This window comes from Lathamus discolor, chromosome 4 (genome assembly GCF_037157495.1).
Source record: "Lathamus discolor isolate bLatDis1 chromosome 4, bLatDis1.hap1, whole genome shotgun sequence".
NCBI lineage: Eukaryota > Metazoa > Chordata > Aves > Psittaciformes > Psittacidae > Lathamus > Lathamus discolor.
Genome location: NC_088887.1, coordinates 95334797 through 95355731, shown reverse-complemented (window position 1 = coordinate 95355731; position 20935 = coordinate 95334797). Strand labels below are relative to the sequence as shown.

The following is a 20935-nucleotide window of genomic DNA, read 5'->3' as shown; positions in this document are numbered from 1 at the left end:
TCAACCCAATGTGTTTAGACGTACAATCTGTAAAATAAAATCATGGATAGTTCATTTAAAGCCTATTGCCTAACTTTCAACATATTTTATCATAGCAGCAATATATAAAAAAATACAATTCCCAAAGCTTGATGGCTACATTTCTGTTTTCCTTTACTTATTCAAAGAAAAATGCAGGCACCAAATTCGCTAATCAAGAAACAATGGTCTACATCTAAGCAGCAACACAGCAGCTATTGCAAAGCACCCTGCTTTCTGCAACATGATATTTGCATTAAGGCACCTTCTGCTGCTCTAAACTATTATCAGGCATTACACTAATAGCACTTTGTATGGCCAGTCTTGAATTGACTTCAGTAATGTAGAAACATCACTTACAATCTGAAACAGGCGGGGAAATGGTCTTCCTGTTCTTTGAACAGATATTTTTAAAATATCTTTCTGGACCTAATGAAGAGACGGTGATACAGAAAGAGAGAGCACCTCCATCTCTCCTCTGAGGGACAGCGCACGATGCCTTGGGGCATGCACATGACAGATTTAATGCTTTGTAACTTCTCAGTGCTTCTAGACACTGGTGAGTGAATTCTGGCTAATAGCAGGATAACATGTTAGGCCTCCCTTACTTTCTGTCTGCCCCTCCATTTCCCTGTCTTCATGGAGGTGAGTCCATATGAATGTGATGGATGAATGCACTTCCATCACAGTGGTGGGAATAGACTGCTGGGGTCACTGATGCTCCTGTACCTACCACAACTTGTCTGCAAAATCACAGTTCTTACAGTTGGACAGCTTTGACAGTATTTTTAATGTCTTGGATTCAGGAGACACTAAATAAATTGTAACAGTACTGTCACTGTCAAAGGTACAGTTGGTGCTTTATACTCAACTGTCACTATTCTTTTTCAGGATGAGCCGAGCCACGCAAAAGGATAAATTACAAAGGGAAAGAATGATTTAAAAGCAAGGCAAGTAATAAATGGCTATTATATTTGCCTGAGTACAATACAGAATTTATAATCAGAACAATTAGCTCTGTCTACTCCACTAAAACGTTGCTTCCCTCTTTGCTGGCCTTCTCCAATTTCACTCTTGCCAAGCTCAGAAGCAATGAAGTAATGTGTGGTTTTGGCCCCCACAATAAAACTCTTAGGAGGGGAAAAAAAGAGTTAGATCCACAGAGCATCTCCTGCACCAGTACACCAGGACAAGTGGGCTTAACTAAAAGGAAGGACAAAAGCAGTTATTTCACTGAAACAGGTTTGAGGTCTACTCTGCCTTCACTCTGCAGCAGAATCCAGCCAGGTAACTTAGGTGGCCTTTCCTTATGCCACATCTAGCATGAATGAAGGAACATCTCCCACAATATATCCATGTACAAGTGGTTGGGAGTAGTCAGCATGGATTCATCAAGAATGACATCCTTGTCTCTAAATTAGAGACATCAATTTGATGGATGGGCCCCTCGGTGGAAAAGGACTGGCTGGATGGCCACACACAACGAGTTGTGGTCAATGTCTCAATGTCTGGCTGCAGACCAGTAACGAGTGGTGTCCCTCAGGGATCGGTGTTGGGACCGGTCTTGTTTAACATCTTTGTCGCTGACATGGACAGTGGGATTGAGTGCGCCCTCAGCAAGTTTGCTGATGACACCAAGCTGTGTGGTCCGGTTGATATGCTGGAGGGAAGGGATGCCATCCAGAGGGACCTTGACACGCTTGTGAGGTGGGCTGATGGAAGCCTCATGAAGCTCAACCATGACAAGTGCAAGGTCCTACACCTGGGTCGGAGCAATCGCAGGCACAGCTGCAGGTTGGGCAAAGAAGAGATTCAGAGCAGCCCTGCAGAGAAGGACTTGGGGGTGTTGGTTGATGAGAAAATGAACATGAGCCGGCTTCAGTGCGCGCTCGCAGCCCAGAAAGCCAACCGTATCCTGGGCTGCATCAAAAGCAGCGTGACCAGCAGGTCGAAAGAAGTGATCCTGCCCCTCTGCTCTGCTCTTGGGAGACCTCACCTGGAGCATTGTGTGCAGTTCTGGTGTCCTCAACAGAAAAAGGACATGGAACTGCTGGAACAAGTCCAGAGGAGGGCCACGAGGATGATCAGGGGACTGGAGCACCTCCCGTATGAAGACAGGCTGAGGAAGTTGGGGCTGTTCAGCCTGGAGAAGAGAAGGCTGCATGGAGACCTCATAGCAGCCTTCCAGTACCTGAAGGGGGCCTATAGGGATGCTGGGGAGGGACTCTTCATTAGGGACTGTAGTGACAGGACAAGGGGTAATGGGTTAAAACTTAAACAGGGGCAGTTCAGATTGGGTATAAGGAGGAAGTTCTTTACTGTAAGGGTGGTGAGGCACTGGAATGGGTTGCTCAGGGAAGTTGTGATTGCTCCATCCCTGGCAGTGTTCAAGGCCAGTTTGGACGAAGCCTTGGGTGAGATAATTTAGTGTGAGGTGTCCCTGCCCATGGCAGGGGGGTTGGAACTAGATGGTCTTGAGGTCCTTTCCAACCATAACTATTCTGTTACTATGATTCTAAGAAGTGCCTTACTTATCTAGGTAAATACCTGAAGTGAGGGTGCAAAGAGGATGGACCCAGGCTCTTTCCAGTGGTGCCCAGAGAGCAGCTAAGCGGCAGTGTGCACAAACTAAAACACAGAAGGCTCTGTGGGAACGTCAGGAAACACTTTTTTACTGTGAGGATGACTGAGCACTGGTACAGGTTGCTCAAGGCAGTGGTGGACTCTCCATCCTTGGAGATTGAATATCCTGTTTGGACATAGTCCTGGGCAGCCTGCTCTAGGTGGCCCTGCTTCAGCAGGCGACTTGGCCCAGATGACCTTCACATGTCCCATTCCAAGCCCCAAATCACTCTGTGTTTCTGTGAAAATAGCACCCAGGTAAATCAAGTAAGTCAGTTACAACGTGCAGCCTTAAGCTGTGAAACAGTTCCAGCAAGGGTCACTTTGTCACAAATATAGAGTTCCCCGTTTAACCTCATGTGTCCAACATCAACCGAGTGGTAACAGAAAAATGCTATTCCTTCAGAAGTATAACTTTATAATGAGACAGTTACAAGAAGCAGGGTAGGAAAGTTACATGAATTTGGATAGAAGAACAAGGTATTTATCTTAAATCAGCATTTAAATATAACAGAAACAATAAACCATTCTTGTAAATGTAAACTAGCAAATGCTATATACAGTTCCAATGCTTGCACATTTCTTCAGCGTTCTTATATAAAAATTTGTTAGGCGCATTACTTGGCACTGCTGTGCCCTTAGCTCCAGCCTCACCAGCTCATTACACGTCTATCAGATGGGATGGCTCCTGTGCTTACAGGAAAACATTTAGATATATACTTGACGGCATTAGGTGCAAAGTTAAACAAAATAAAAGAGCAATTGCGTATTTTTTTATCTGTAATAACAGATGCCTGTTTAAACACGATCCAGCTGCTTGAAGGCAGGGATCCCTGCTCACTAGAAGCAGGAAATTTATTCAAAGTTTACACCAGTGGCTTTGTTTATAAAATCATTTGGTATACAGGAACTGCGCCGAGGGATACTTCCTAAGGTTTCTCCAGGTATTTTAACCACTTTTAAAGCAAGAGAAGGAAATGGCAGAGTAAAGGTAAGTGTAAAACTGCAGGAAGAACAAAATCTGGCAATCCAGTAGCATGTGCTAAACAAATCTCGATGTTAAAACTTTAGGAATTGTCATGTTTGCTTGCTCTCCAAACATTCCAACTGCTTCACCGGTGCTATACCATCAGGTCAGAAAAGGAAATAAAAGATATTTTTTATGCATTTACTTCCATGCAAATCATCTTACTGCATCTAACAAATTAAAGAAACTCTCAGAAAACAAAAGGAATTAAAAAGAGACATTTTCTGAGAGCAAGTTTCAAAAACTTTTGTTTAAGTTCAAAATCTGTTGAAAACAAGATCCAGGCAAGCGTAACCAGAAGCAAAAGGTACAGTAGTCCAGAATGGTCGCACTTCCAAGCATTCCCTTGTTTTCCTATTCTGAAAAGTATTCATCTTTCTTGTAATAGCTCAATCCCAAGTGATTTATCTATGTATTTTAGCCTTACAGCTGAAATGTTTTATTGCTTTTTCATAATGAAACTGGAAGCTTTAATGTCTCCAGACACTCTAGGGAGAGGCAGACAGTGCATCAAGTCAGGGCTAAGGAGCTTAAAACTTGAAAGTCACACCCAAAGCTCACCAAAGAGCTCTCAGCTTCATTACTTTTTTTTTTTGTCACTGTCAGAGGGTGGGGGAAAATGAACAAATGCTAAATGGAGGGAAAAAACCCCTAAGTGCATCGCAAGTGCACAGTAATTGCTTTTGCCTATTTTTTTTTCCCCTCAGCATATTAATTTGCTATTTCAGTTTTTGCTTTGTTTCTAAGCTGCCTGAATATAGAAAAAAAAGAAAAAGAAAACTGAGTGGAAAATTGAACAAAATGGAATACAAAGCACTTCCCCTCTCTTTCTGTGGTTTAAGTATTGCTCAGGCTGGGAGCATCAAAAAGCCTTCGTCATTTAGAGGCTAATCAGCATCTGTATGAAACAGCAGATAGTTCACAACTAGGGAAAAACTAAATCCATCCGAAGACTTAGCTACCCATTCAAAGCTGAGTCACACTGGTGAGGCCAGCACATGAACTTGAGCTGCTTTCAGACATATCCTACCTCCCAGAGGTAACAAAAGGCCCTGAGATCTTCACAGATGTCATTCCAGGACTCCTACCAGCCCCGCACTTAGACTGCAAACAGAGCACAGGGAATGTCTGGATATGCCATTCCCCCACCTTGAAAAGGTGTCATGCACCGACCCTTCTGAGGGCAAAATTTACAATGCAGTGCCTCTGAGAGTAGGATTTGGCTCACAGAGGAAGGTACTATCAGTAAAGACATCTGCAAATGTGTCTGAACTCCCACCATCATCAATATATACTGCTAGGAGCGTTAACACTAACTGGAATGAAAAGTGTACCCAAACCCAGGAAATTATTGCATATCTAAAGGATAAATATGATGTATACTGAGAGGAATCCCAAGGATAGCATCACACACAGTATACAGTACCTCATTGATATTTCTTTTGTTTTTCTTCACACAAATAATTTTCAAAGCTAACATAAGCTCATTATCCATACCTGGATCACTAGTAGTAATAGTATGCAACTGAGTTAAGATACACCTACCAGCAGAGGTTCATGCAAACTAAAGTGTTCACACAAGATTCTGTTCAGCTAAGTAAACTTCACGTATAACTATGTGAAATTTGGCTTATGTAAATTCATCAAGACACAGAAATGTGGGTACAAACACAAATACATTCCTTTCGTGTCCCCGTGGTTGATTAAAGCAATTCAAGCAAGAGTGTCTCCCTTCAAGGGAACATGTGCAGAGACTATATGCAGAAATTTACTAAGAACAGCTTTCTCACAAAGAAAACAAAATTGCATATAGCTATGCTCCAGAGTATTCCTACAGAGCGAACCAGAAAGTTTAGGCATCCAGGCTAAGAACAAGGCAGTGAAAAAAGTTTGCTTAGCAATAGCTGAAACCAGGGGAAACCCCCTAAGTCTGGAACAGGCCAAAGCCTTGAAGTTGTTTGCTGAAGCTATGATCCCCATAGTGTCCCAACACTGGAGTAGCAGGAAGTTTTCACCAAACTACGGAAATAAGAAAGATGGTGAAAGAGAAGCAGCAGAAAGCCTGCAAAAGGTCAGTGCAACCTTTAAGTGAGTGGCTCTCCGTTAAAAAAAAGACTGAGGTAGAATAATGGCTGAAAAAGACTTGAAGCTACGAGTAAAGAAACCACTGTCACGTCCACTGAGATGGAACTGCAGTATTTTGGATTTTGTAAAAAAGCAGGACAGCATCAGAGAAATACCTCCTGGCATCCGTAAGTTTTTCTGCATTTAAATAAACCTCAAGACCCTGAACTTTGGGTAAATCAGGAATTGGCAATAAAACTGTATTTATGTTGGATTATTTAAATAGGAAAAAACCTCAGTATTAGGATTTGGGACTATCTCTCTTTGTCTCTGATATTCGAAAAGACAGAAGACTGCAGTGCCCAAACCCAAAGACGAAATGTTTTTAACTCCTTTGGGAAAAGGCTCTTCTCATGTGCTCTTGATGTGGCTTGGGGAAGGTTAAGCAGTTCTCACATTCCCCGAAGTTTTCGTAGTCCCTGAAGAAAAGTCTCAATAAAAGCTCTGAAAAAATCTGGGTGGCAAGAAAGGAAGCGAAGTACATCCAAGTCTGAGAAATTAACACTATCATCTCTCCAACATACTGCAGAAGTCTGGCAACAGATTCTGTTTCCCAAGCCCACTGTGAATATTAAAAGCTAACTTTCTAAAATCAATTAGAAGCAGCTAATCTCAATGATGAGAGCTGACTGATGTCAGGAGCAGCAGGGCTGAAATAAACTGCTGAAAAGCAGTATGTCTTTAGGCCTGGTTGAAATATCCAACTTGAAATTCTGATGAATCACAAGAACTGAGTTTCCAGTACAACTGGGCAACCTCCCATTAAAAACAGCAGCAGTAGGATTCAAAGATGAAAAGAATCGGTTTTTGCTTTAAGCTGGTTCCACATAAATTATAAACCAATAAACTTTACATCCCCCACCAAGATGTAGGACACGCCACATTCAGAAACAGGGATGGAAAATACGGTAATCAGAGTTCTGGAAGAAAACAATATAAATTTTAACCACGGTTGAAGCACAGTTGCTCCAATACAGTATTAGATCTCACTGGCCTATAAAAAATACCTAACCAGCTCAAAGTAATAGGTCAAAGGAAAATCAACAAATGTTTTCAGAATCTATCCAAATTTACAAAATATCAAAGAATCACAGACAACTGGGTAATGACTTTTTGTTTAAAAACAGCTTAAACAGAACCCTCCACTTTCAGGACGAAGTGAACTGTTAAGTCTGATTAAAAAGTGGAAATACGAGAAAAAAGACAAACTTTATTGTAACAAAATTACATTCAGGGACTACCTTTAATGAAATGCCATTCATGTTTTGGTTTTTTTCTTTATATAATATGAAAAAAAAAACCCTTTAAATCAAAATTTAATCCCTTAACTTGAACTAAATTAAGTACTTCTGATAAAAAAGATAAAATATCAGGTTGACCCATAAATACTTTTTGTTTAGCCCTTGAACTGAAAAGATCAATTATTTTATGTCCCAATTATGCAATGAGATGAAAAGCCAAGGAACTAAAAAAGGTGAGAAGAAATAGTAAGAATTTTTAAAATGGGAAAAGATTAATAGATAGTAAGCATTATTCTCTTACAAAATTTTGTGGTGCAATTCTTAAACCGGAAGAGAATTGTAAAGTAGAGGCAGATACAGGAACATTTACAGACGGCATAAAAATTTTACCACTCAGCTTACCCCTTTGATCAACAAGGCACTTCAGAGAGAGTTAAGCAAGGTATTAAACAGACAGTACAGACACGTGAAAAAGTTCAGTGCTGGTAAAAACAAAGAAATACACACCAGAGAAAAAACACAGAAGCATAGAAGAAGTATTTATGAATCACAGACAGCTCCAAATTAACAGGAAAAAGCATCTTAGTATCATTATAGAGGATAAAAAAATACGTAATATGTTGCTTCTGCAGAAAACAGACAAAATGTGGGACTGATAAAGAATGTAAATGAGCGTTAATTTAGAAAGTAGTCCCAAATATCCATTATTTGTGCTCTCTCAGTGCCAAACTGGTCACCTCACTTAAACATGATGCTGCAGAACAGTAGTCAGAAGAACAACAAGAATAGGTAAGAGGATAAAAAAATGTAAAATAGTTAAATCAAAAGGAGGCAATAAAAATATAAAACACAGAACAGTTTATAGGTTTCTATTGCTTTTGCCTCTTAACACTATGTGAGAATACTTAATTAAAGCCCAGTCTATAAAGAGCTCCCCAAGGAAGTATTTTTCCACAAGGAAGTATTTTTCCGCAGGATAAATAATTAGACTGTATGGTCTATATGGTCTATAGCATCACTAAAACCAAAAAATACGCAACAATTTATGATATTAGACATTTTTGCAAGCATACCCAGAATCCTAGTAATCAGTGTTATTGGCTGGAATAGAAAGTGCCATTTCCAGCCAACTTCTAATTACTAAGAATTGCAGTAGGCTTTCCAGGACAGCAGATCTGCCTACAGCAGCTTCATCCCTCTCAAGACGACCACTTTCAGAAGATGCATATTCAACAAAAAATACTTGATTCAGCACCTGATTCAGAAAGCTGTAAGCAGAGTTCTGTAGTTTAGGTGCCCTGGATGACAAAGCTCCTGTCGTAGCTAAAGGAGTTAGTTAATAATCAGCACAGTCTATACTGAAGTGAGCAATTACAGGAATCTACCTTAAACATAGCTCTCTATCATAGATACATAATTCAGGGGTCTACAAACCCATGGCTGCATCCCACCCTGAAGCTGGGGCAAGCTGAATCCCCATCCTGAGTGTCATCTAGCACGTTAATTTTCGTATTCCTAGAAACTACATTCCAGACGAAGAGTGAAAATTATTTCCTTGGTGCTCTCAGATTCAATTCGATAACAGCATTAACATAGCCAGAATTTCCACTTTTCTGAAAATACATATAATAAGAAATTGATTGTCCATGGCTTTGTGTAATTTTTAGATGCACTAGAAATTGGTCTAACCCACATCAAACGCCTAAAACCAGCTATACAAAGTAATGCTTCAAAGCTAGCAATTCTACCCTAAAATTATTTATATTATTTATATCACATTTACCACTAAAAAAAAAAAAAAATTAATTAAATGCTTCAAACATCAGTTTGGAAGGATTAAATACAGGTGCTGCCATACAATGTGCAAGCATTTGACATGATACTCTAAAATAGATTTATAATAACCCAGGGCTTTTTATACATCCATGTGGCTTAACTTTAACACCTGCAAGGCAGCATGGTTAATGCCACAGATTTCTTGTGTGCATCCATTCTTTGTTATCAAAAGCAAGGTAGCAATAGAAACCCAAGCCAAAAGTTAACCTGTTAAAATCTCCTTTTAAATTGCAATTCATAATCACCTTTTTTTTTGCCCCAAGGAACTTCAGTCATTGAATATGCCTGTTCAAGAATAATTTTTAAATCATATTTTAAAATCCTCTCTCTTATACCTAGTAGAACAAAAGCACATCACCAATCCTCCAGATGCCCATGCTTGCACGCGAAAAATCACTATTCAGCTTCATTCAAACTCAAGTCTTGTATTGAGAACAATAGATTATTTCTAATTGCACTTGAGATTTCAACATGCCATCTTCCATCTCTACAAACCAAGGCACATAAGGAATTACAGCTCTCAGTAGAACTGATCACTGCCCCATATGCTTGTGTGCAGTAAGGATGGGAGACTGATTCATCCCCATAGTGCCCCCAAAGAGGTAACATGCTGTGCAACTACATTCCTCTGGTTGCACCAAGACAACAAAAACAACCCTATGAGGCAGAAGCAAAGTGCTGTGGAAAAAGCATTCAGCAGAGTGCCCAACACCATTATGGGGATCAGTGCCCCCCCCCCATGCTGCTGAACTGCAGGGATAGGGTGAGCAAAAGCCCCTGGGGGCTCCTGACATGGATGGTGGAGAGGGTGGTGCACATCTTCTATGGCTGAATTGGCTTCTTGAACTTCTCTCTCTTCATGCAGACTTAGGAGACTGGTATCTAACATGTGAGTAGGAAGAATCTGGCCTCGAGGGTCTTATATAAAGACTCTGAAGTCAAGGGAGACCTTTTTCTCTGTTATTTTTCTCTTTGCCTCTAGACAAGAATGCTCAGAACTGTAAAATTCCTATAATCTATTACAAGGCACCCTAGTGAAGGCTTGTGCACTAGGAACTACTTGCTAGAAATGAGTTGGTTGTTCACTGAAAAGTAATATCATCAGCAATAAGGAAAAAAACTGAAACAGATGAGCTGGTTTAAGTTTAGCAGCTTTGCTTTTTTAACTAGGAGATATTTATTTATCTCAACTTTTCCCTTTACCTCAATTTGCTTGTAGTAAGAAAGGAAAAGTAATTCTGGTGAATAAACAGTGATATTCAGTTACATAAAATATTCTGCAAGTACACTACAAACAAACTCCACCTGAAATCTGTGTGCTGTGACTAATTTTAGGACTTGAATTTTAGCCAAAAAAAGAGCATGGAAAATCTTGACATGCACACCTCTGTCTCCAAAGAGACAAACTAGAAAGGGCAAAAAAAGGCAAACAGTAGCTTCTACAAGCTGGAGGTGGAAGACTGAGGGAAGGGGAAGGATTTAGCTGAAATGGCAAAAAGATAGGAAAAAAAAATATTTTTATGTACATTTTTAAAGGTGTGTTTTCATGGCAAAAATGGACATTTGGTGTATAATCCATCTACATAAGTTTGTGTAAAAATATTCCCTAGAGGGACAAGGAAACAAGAGGAGTACATTAACCGGAGAAAGATAAAGTTAAGGGTTTAATTTTTGCCTTTTTAACAAAGGAAATGCCAACAGATCACTTAAAACATACAGAAAAAATAATTTTAAGAAAGGCTGGATTATCTTTATTTAAGATGGAAGGGAAAAAAAGGGCGAAAAAAAATGTTTCTTTTTATTTATAAGGAGTATTGCTGGGAAGCTAACCAGCCACTCCACCCCCAACCCCTCACTCCAAACCAGTGCAGGCAAGGCCAGAGATGTCTTACTTCACTGAGCTGTGTTGCCGGGAGACTGGGTTAGGCAAACACAAAGAAAAAAGCCAAAAGATTAAGAGAGATGACGAGTATTGCCATATTTCACAGTCAAATCAGGTGGCGCTTCAATCCAGGAGAACTATAAATCACTCAAAATGAATTTGAAAACTCCTGAGAGAAAACACTATTTGCCCTAATTTACCCAGGATATGAAAATAAATAGTGCCTCCAAAGCTGTTAAAGCTGTAGCCCCTGAGATTTCTCTTCTCACTACTGTCTGCCCCAGAAGTCTTAATATAAGATACAAAAAATGCTTCTGGTGAAGAATGAGATACTGAGCAGCCCTAAAGGATTATAAAGGATACCCACACACCAAACATTGTCAGGGAAAAAAAGAACAAAAAAAAAAAAAGTAAAGAAAATACCAAAACCAAACATGCCATTTTTCTTTCCCTACACCCCAAGATCATAAAATCATGGAACATCTCAAGTTGGAAGGGATCCATCCATAAGGATCATCAATTTCCCCTCTCATTGCAGGACTACTTCAAACTAAATCATATGACTAGGAACATTGCCCATATACTGCTTGAACTCTGACAGGCTTGGTGCCACAACCACTTCCCTGGGAAGCCTGTTCCAGTGACCAACTACCCTCCCAGTGAAGAACTTCTCCCTAACTCCAACCTGAACTTCCCCTGGCACAGCTTCAATCCATTCCTTCGTATCCTATAGCTGGTCAGCAGAGGAAGATCAGCACCTTCACCTACGCTGCCCTCCTTGAGCAAGTTGTAGACTGCCAAGAGGTCACCCCTCAGCGCTCTCTTCTCCAAGCTGAACAAGCCAAGTAACCTCAGCTGCTCTTCATAAATCTTGCCCTCGAGATTCACCATCTTGGTCATTCTCCTCATAGATTGATGTTCCTATATTGAGGTGCCCAGAACTACACACATTTCTTGAGGTAGGGCCATACCAGTGGTGTAGAGTAGGACAACTACCTCCATCCACCAGCTTGCTATGCTGTGCTTGATGCACCCCAGGACATGGTTAGCCCTTCTGGCTGCAAGCGCACACTGTCGACTCGTATTTAACTTGCCATTAACCCAACCCCCCAGATCCGTTTCCACAGGGCTGCTCTCCAGCCTCTCATCCCCCAGTTTGCATGTATAACCAGGGTTAATCTGTCCCAGGTGGAGAATCCAGCATTTAGGAAATGAACGTTTTAATAGAGAATAATGGATCTGCAGGTTAAGAAAAATTATGGCATTGCAGACTGCAGGAGAACTCAAGACCTCTAGATGGACAACTTTACCCACAATCTTCCTCATAGCTAATTCTTGTTCACAAAATTTACTTTTCCAGAAGAAGGACACATGAGAGGAACTGTGTCAGATGTTATCACTTAGTTCCAACAAAGCAGTTCAACAATAAATGACAAGACCTGTGTGCAAAACACACATGTGAACTTACAAAAACAGGAATTTATGAACACTTTTTGTTTCTTATACCAGTATCAGAATCAAGGTACAACTGTGAAGACAGCTTTTCTACGTGAACTGGAAATATAAAGGGATATGACCAGCAATAAAAAAAAATAAAAATACAAATACACTTCAACATGACAGAAAACCAGAAAGTGTAAGAAATTAAAACAATAACACAAATACATTTGGATCAATTCAGCATGCCCCCTCAAAAAGAAACCACAGCCTAAAATCAAGCTTTACTAATAAGTACTAATGAAGTACTAGTACTGAATCTTGCTGTATTTTTAATGTCTTATATAATCATCATCTTCTGAAGCACTGTTAGCTAACATGCTAATTTCTGCTAAAAAATAAAATCACAGAAACAAATTTATCAATAGCTGATGTTACGCTATAGCATTTCTAAATAAAGGACATTTTGTTTCCAAAGACAGGAAAATAAGAAGCAATTCAGAGGATTCTTGTTTTTCTTAGTAACAGCCTATCCACAGGTTTCAAGACCAGTATTAAAATGGACCCATACCGTGAAGCTGTTGTTGACATTTTTTGTGCTTGATTCAGCTACGCTGGCATCTGACAGGTCAACTTCATCAAATATTAGAGACTGTGAATGGAAAAGAACATAAAAACATTAAATATAGTCTGAGCCCACTTTCAGGTATGCTTACAGTCTGTGCTTTCATGTCCTTGTGTCTATTCCAATTGGAAAATAAAAATAGAAAAAAAAAAAAAGTAGTGAAACAAATGTTGAAGTTGTTAGTGTCAGTCTAAGCAATGAACTGAAATTTCTGGTAACTGAATTGTGCATTTAATGGACAGTACAAATATAGTCTTAGAAGAAAAATGCAGTTATATACTGGGGAAAATAGCATTAAAATATTGTCCCTTATTTCACAGATGCTTAGCTCCTGTTTCTATGTAAGAAACATGATAATCAAGAAAAGCAGATATGCTACCATCCTTTTTAAGTTTCATCCTGGAAATAAGGCTGGAATATTCCATGAGGAAATCAATGCCCTTTTCCTACTCTTCTCTTTTTCTAAGAAATGCTCTGCCTAAGACCTTCAGTAACATGGTTTAATGGTGAATTTGGCAGTCCTGGGGTAAAAGTTGGGCATGATGGTCTTAAAGGTCTTTTCCAACCTAAAACAGTTCTATGATTCTATACATACGAAGAAAACATCGAAAACACTGATGATGTGGCACTATCTTAGCCATCTCAACAAGCTAAAATGCTCAGTCCCGGCCCTGAGGAGGAGAGAGGAAATGTCTTTCAGAAAGAAGTATTCCCCTCTGCCCACCCCCGATTTTCCCAACAAAAATTCAATTAATGGGAAACAGCTTTTTCCCTTGTATATCAGTTTTGGCAGAAAATCTTCCTATCTTGATTTCACACAACCATTTCCACCTCCCTGATGGCAATATGGGCATCGGATTAGAAGAGTTTTAATGGAATTTAGTTTGAAGGATAACTTCTGAGCATTACCCAATTTTTACGTTTGGGGTTTTTTTAACATTAGATTTGACTGCCTGAGAACCACCCCTCAAAAAAAACCCCACAACTCCTTAAGATAAATTTATTATTTGTCTGAATATTCATAAAGGTTAAAATATTAAAATAACTGATAAACTTCACTAAAAAATAAAAAATCAAGAGAAATCATCAGTCTTCTTTAGCTAAATACATCTTGTATACAGCAGTTTTTAAATAAAACAATCACTAAAAATCATTACATTATTATTATTGCACTTATAAATCTAAACAAAATTGGAATTACAGGTATATAGCATTAGACATTAATACTACAGAATTACCTTTGAATCCTTAGCATAGTAAAGGGTACGCCCTCGAAGTTTGAAGTAACGCTTTTTCCACCTCTGAAAAGAACTGGTTTGCTTCAGTAGTAATCCTTCTTTTATACTTGTCTGAAAAACATTAAAATACAGAAGACCAGGTAAATAAATATCTAAATAGCCACACATACAGATGAAAGTCACACCTTTTAAAATTTATGTTACACCTCTTATAACTGTGAATTTAAACTTGTCTCTATTCACATAAAATCGAGACTAATTCTCTGTCAATCAGACTTGGCACTGCTATTTTTCAAACACTGAAAATATTGGCAAAATGCTAATTTCACATGTAAACTGAAAAGGCAGTCAAGAGGCACATAATTATTCTGAAGATGAACACAAAATCATTCCATTGTCTGGATAGCTGCAAACCCACAGATATTAAAATGAGCAATAGCTGATGGCGGCACAATTCAGAGAAAAAATGCTAAAAACCATCTACACAAGGTAATTTCCAGTTCTAAATTTGATTATGTTGATGAGAAAAACAATTTCCACATAAGCACTAATTCAACAAGGTACTTAAATGTGTGCCTGATTCAAGCACATGAATTATGCCTTTAAAATAGAGGGAATTATCCACTATGATGCAAGCCATGCATGACTTCAAGTGCGTTGGTGAACTGAAGCCTGCAGCATGAAACCAGCTGCACATTAGGAATAATTATTATATGGAAAGTGTGAGAACAGTAACAGCTAGGGATATTTTTACCAGGCAAATATTTTTAGTCAAAAAATGTTTCATTGATCCAAACCTTTCCACTGCAGACTTAACTCTGCCCACGTAAACTCCATTTTTTGAAACCAGTGTGACACAAATTAGTGTATTTTAAACATGTATGCTGCTTTTGCCAGTGTGTGTGCGATTCATCCAACCTATTGCAGAAATTCTCCACTTAATCAGATGAAACAACATGACACAGCATACTAATTGCATGAGTCTTGAAATTAACTTCCTTCAGCTTTGAAGCACACAAAGGGTATAGGAAAAAGCAAGTATATTTGAATACTAGGAGGAGGAGGTGGCTGGTCTCTTCTCCCAGGTAACAAGTGACAGGACAAGAAGCGATAGCCTCAAGCTGCACCAGGAGAGGTTTAGAGTGGATATAAGGAAAAATTTCTTCACTGAGAGGGTGATCAGGCATTAGAACAGGCTGCCCAGGGGAGTGGTGGAGTCACTGTCCCTGGAAGGGTTCAAGAAACATGTAAATGAGATCCTTAGTGACGTGGTTTAGTGCTGGACTTGGCAGTCCCAGGGTAATGGTTGGACTTGATGATCGTAAAGGTCTTTTCCAATCTAAGTGATTCTACGATTCCATCATTAAATTCCAAAATGGCCTCTAATATTCCGAGAATATTTCCAATTTGTAGGGTAATAACACGATGCGACTCAATTTCTAGACAATGTGATATAAACATCAGTTGAAGTTATTCTAGAGCTTTTAAAGAATTAAGCAAGACCTGACCTAAAGTTCATGAACATCTTCCATTATCAGATGTCAAATTCTCCTTAACTTTAACACAAGTAATAAAAACACAGAAAAAGTCGAAAGTACTCTAATGTTCCTACCATTTCCTTGAAATGAGAAACATTGCTGTTATGTACATACATTGCAGCCTTCATTTAGACATTCCTAACGTCACAAACTAAGAATACGGTCCAACAACCACAAGGCAATTGAATTAATGTTCTCAAAAAAAGCAACCCCCTCAGATGAAACATAGGAGCTGAAAGGTTGGATTTATCTAATTTCAGACACTAACAACCTGGATCAACACAGTGGGTCAGCCCTCCGGCTCTAGCTAAGGGGCAGCAGTTCCCAGCTGAAAGGGTTTGCTCACCACACACCATTTTAAGATTGCTGGCAATTTTCTGTCTAGACCTTAAGATAAGTTTGTTGTCTATGATATAAATAGATTTAATCAGTTTCCGAATACAAACACTTATTCAAAGCTGGCTGTTGGAGCTGTTCAGCACTTCTGTTTCATATCGCCCTCTGAGGTTTACAAAGCTCATCACACAGGATGGGAGCAGATGCCTTGTGTGTTTATCAACAGCCAGAAGATGTAAGACCAGAAAAATTCAGTTGCAAAGGAACAGTACCCCAAATACACAGCAAGCTCTGACTTAATGGAAAAATTTCCAAACTGGAAGGAAATCCACGTTCCCTAAAACACACTGTGTTGTACTAGAAAACAAGAGCATACATCGTACTGGATGTTTTGGGGAATTTCTAAATCGGTTCAAAGAACATAAATCTCCCTAAACCTTGAGCTCTGACTCACTAAAGAATTAACTCTTTCATGTCATTTTTATGCCTGCATAAGCCATTTCCCCTTATTTCTACTCACCCCTTAAAATACCAGTCCTAAAATCAAACAAGTAATATCAAAATTAAATCTATTTTGAAAATCAGCCATTTAAAATTAACCCCCTAAAGCTGGCAGTAAAAAGCTATGTAGGCTTTATAGAATGTAATGTTTACATTTTACCACCAACACTGGGCTGAGGGTTGGGCATCTTAAATAGACAATTCCATGGCTGCACGCATCAAAACTGAGCATAAAGTATTGGCCCAATAGCCTTAATTAACTTCATTTAGCCTTTAAAATGTGCAAAAGAAACTTCCAGCTGCCAACTGAGTAATCTGCTAATAATGTTTTCCTGAATCTACACACAAGTCACAAATCAGAGCACTCACAGTAATCTGAGATCAGAAGGGGCCTCTCAGGTTGTTGAATTTGGGTCCACATTATCACCTACAACCATGTGAAGTTTTCCAAGTGTATTTTCAGGCTATAGGTACACCTTAAGAAAGACCTTTCTTTTCCTCTCCCAACAGCAACTAAGACAGTGCTCCAAGATCTAGCTGTTCTGAGAAACCTTCTTCTAATTAATCTCAGCTGGTCATTAAATCTGACGCGTAAGCAATAATCACTGCCAGTTATATTAACTATTTTCCTACTGTAATGTAGGAGAAACAAGAAGTGCACATCCCGTGATCCCATGTTACTTCTCACTCTCACATAACCAACTCTTATCTGCTTACTAAACCCTCTGACTTTCCCATACAGCATCTTGTATCATGTAGTAATACAACATTCCTCCAGAAGTATGGGACTATAATAATGATAGGGTAGGGTAGGGTAGGGTAGAGGAGAGCAGAGTACAGTACAGTACAATATGGTACAGTACAGTAGAACAGAACAATTAAGACAGAATCCCTAACAATCTTTACTACCTTAGCCATTAAAAATTGGGAAAATGATTCACAATATTACAGTCACAACATCACAGTGCTCCACAGTGATATGTTTTCCTGAAGAAATCTAATTATAAAAATCATCACCACATCCCATAAAATTAAGGTGAACATGTATGATCAATTATCCAAGAATGCTGAATGTAACTCTACAGTGCCATAATGTAAATGACAGAAACAAATGGGATTTGTGGGGGTTTTTATCACTTAAAAATTAGAGGCATTCTATATCATAGATTCTTCTATATAATCAGCTTTTCAAATATTCAGTATACAGCAGTTCCAAATTAGAAGCTAACATTTTTCATTTCAAAGACCACCAACTCCAATGCCTTCACTCAGTTTGTAAAGTCTCACATTTGCACAAAATTCAATTTTTTAGTTGCTTCTGCTGCTAGGAAGACTCAAATAAAGAAGAAAATATCCTGAACTTAGAAAACACTAAACTGACTGTGGGTGCATTACTGGCAACTGCAAGCTAAAACACTGAATGATTACAGATAGAACTCTCCTCCTTACTCCTTTTCAGGTATGTAACTGGATGTGCTGCTTAAAATGTGTCAAGAAAGTGAAGAAAAGAACATCAGGAAATTTCTGAAAGTGAGGAGAATGAAAATGAGAACAGGAAAGGCCATAAAACAGTGAAGGTCAAACTTAAACAGGAAATTAAGGGGGTAAAGAAGAATTTAAGATCACCCTGCAACAGATGCTCATGCTGAGACTAAAATGGTCCTTAAACACTTTGAAAGATGAAAGACAGCTAGGGGGTTGGTAGGATCATTTTTCAACAGAGGTCTGAAAAGGATATTCAAGGATTAGAAGGTCACAGTGAAGAAGCTCATAAAATTCTTGGCATACATCTTTATCAATGAAGCCAATGATACAGTACCTCACACACCATGTTAGAATCATAGAAGCATAGAACAGTTAAGGTTGGAAAAGACTATAGGGTCATCTACTTCCAACCCCCCTGCCATGGGCAGGGGCACCTCACACTAAATTATCTCACCCAAGGCTGACCTTGAACACTGCTACAGATGTAGCATTCACAACCTCCCTGAGCAACCCATTCCAGTGCCTCACCACCCTTACAGGAAAGAACTTCCTCCTTATATCCAATCTAAACTGCCCCTGTTTAAGTTTTAACTCATTACCCCTTGTCCTATCACTATAGTCCCTAGCGAAGACTCCCTCTCCAGCATCCTTGTAGGCCCCCTTCAGATACTGGAAGGCTGCTATGAGGTCTCCATGCAGCCTTCTCTTCTCCAGGCTGAACAGACCCAACTTCCTCAGCCTGTCTTCATACGGGAGGTGCTCCAGTCCCCTGATCATCCTCGTGGCCCTCCTCTGGACTTGTTCCTGCAGTTCCATGTCCTTTTTATGTTGAGGACACCAGAACTGCACACAATACTCCAGGTGAGGTCTCACAAGAGCAGAGTAGAGGGGCAGGATCACCTCCTTCGACCTGCTGGTCACGCTCCTTTTGATGCAGCCCAGGATACGGTTGGCTTTCTGGGCTGCGAGCGCACACTGAAGCCGGCTCATGTTCATTTTCTCATCGACCAGCACCCCCAAGTCCTTCTCGACAGGGCTGCTCTGAATCTCTTCTCTGATGTTCTTCGTAACATCTTCATCAACATGAAGCACTAGACCAGCCAAATCCCTAAGTCATGTGGACCAGATGGCAGTGACCTGAGCCTTGAAAGGACCACTTCCAATCCTGCTAAGACAGTAAAGTCCATACAAAAGGATAATATTGCTGAGCCCATACACATCCAATGGGAAAAAGTCAACAGAACTTTAGTAAAGCAAAATACTGCCTTGCTACCTGCAGTAATTTCAAGGGCTGGAGGGAAAAGCATGTGGATAAATGAAAATCCAGTGGACTCAGGTTTTTAGCAAGCCTTTGACAAGGCTTCCCACAAATGATTACTTGAGAAATTAAGTTAGAATGGAATTGGAAAAAGGGGCTTCTTGTGGACTTAAGAGTCATTCGAGGGATAGGAAGCACAAGTAGACCTTAACAGTCACTCTCTCTTCTGGATTCCCAAGGAATCAGCTTTATTCAAATTTAATGACCCAAAGAAGGATTACACAATGGAATCTTCAGACTTGAAGAAGATACTAAGCTCTTCTGAGTAGTCAAAGTCCATGCCAATAGTGAGGAGCCTAAAGGAGGTTAGAAACCTGAGCAGGAGGGCAAAGAGGCAGAAGATGAGCTTTAGCCCAGGTAAATATAAAATGCTCTGTTTAAGGGAAAAATCTAAACCTCAATAGCATTCTCACATCACCTTTGAGTGGATAAGAGATCTGGGAGTCACAGCCCTCTGTGCTCAAGCACAGTCAGAAAAGCCATAAAACTTTGGCTGTCACCAAGAAAAGTAGCAAAACCAAGTCAGAGGGTATCATTTAGCTGCTATATAAAATACTGGTGTACCAGACAATTCTGGTCTCTCCAACTCAAAAACCAGGGTTAAAAAAAGGGACAAAAAAGGGCAACTCAGATGATTCAGAGGATGGAGAAGCTGCCTTGTGTGTATAAGAGATAAAAAGACCCTGGAACTCTTCAGCTGAGGAGCAGAAGTCTGAGGGGGTAATACAGCCAAAGTTTCTAAAAGCGTTAAAGCAGAGCACAGTGTATGCAGAACTACTGCTCAACAAATCCCACAGTCATAAAGTCACAGAATCAAAGAATGGTTTGGGTGGGAAGGGACCTGGAGATCCTAGTCCCAACTCTGCCATGGGCAGGGACACCTTCCACTAGACCAGGCTGCTGAAAGCCCCATCCAGCCTAACCTTGAATATTTTAACAAGGAAGAATGTGATGAATCTATATTCAGATCAGCTTAACAAAAGTAAAAAGCAGCACATCTTTACATAGCATGTAGTGATTTTATGAGGCTTGCTGTCACTGATATTGTCAGAAAGCATCAGCAAGTACAATAACAAGATTAGACAAACACAACCACCAACTCTGTATGTGGTCCCTTTAATCAGCCATGGGGAAGTACCATGGGAACAGACTGCAGCCAAACTCACATGCTGCTCCTGAACAGCCTTTCCTATTCCACTACTGAAAGCAGATTATTGTCTGATCCAGGAAGTACTTTTACAGCTTGGATTTTTCCTGCTGTGTTGACAGTATCTCTTTTGCCTTAAAGTGTGACATTTGTAAGGGGACCTAGGCCCTCATTTACCAAAACAATTCATATTTGGGCTGTTGACAGATCAGGTCACTAAATTTAAAAATAAATAAATAAATACATAAAAGAATAACATTCAATATTGTTTAAAGTCCTCTGTGACACTTCCTATTCATATGACTTTGCAAAGTTGATTGTTGAAATAAAACCAACCCTCTTCTTTTTAGGTATTGTGGAGGCTTTAGTACACTTTCACCATCTGCACAGGTATGGCTTCAGGCAGACTGAGTCTTCATTACACTACAAAGTATCACAGCTCATATTAACTCAGAAATGCTTAAAATATTCCATGTGCTCAGCAGATCAAAAATTACTTTTATTATTAAAAAATGTGACAAACTCTCAATTTTGATTAAAATTATGACCCAGGAATTCCA

The 20935-nt window shown here is 39.6% G+C and overlaps 1 protein-coding gene across 1 annotated transcript in view; it reads right to left on the bottom strand.

Annotated features, from left to right (window-relative positions):
* DGKH (diacylglycerol kinase eta) overlaps positions 1-20935 on the bottom strand; it is a 157823-nt gene that overhangs the window by 52609 nt on the left and 84279 nt on the right. The window contains exons 3-4 of the mRNA XM_065678187.1: positions 14051-14161; positions 12759-12839 (exon numbers count right to left, since the gene is read on the bottom strand). Of these exons, the coding sequence (XP_065534259.1) occupies positions 12759-12839; positions 14051-14161 (192 nt within the window). The remainder of the gene's footprint in view (positions 1-12758; positions 12840-14050; positions 14162-20935) is intronic.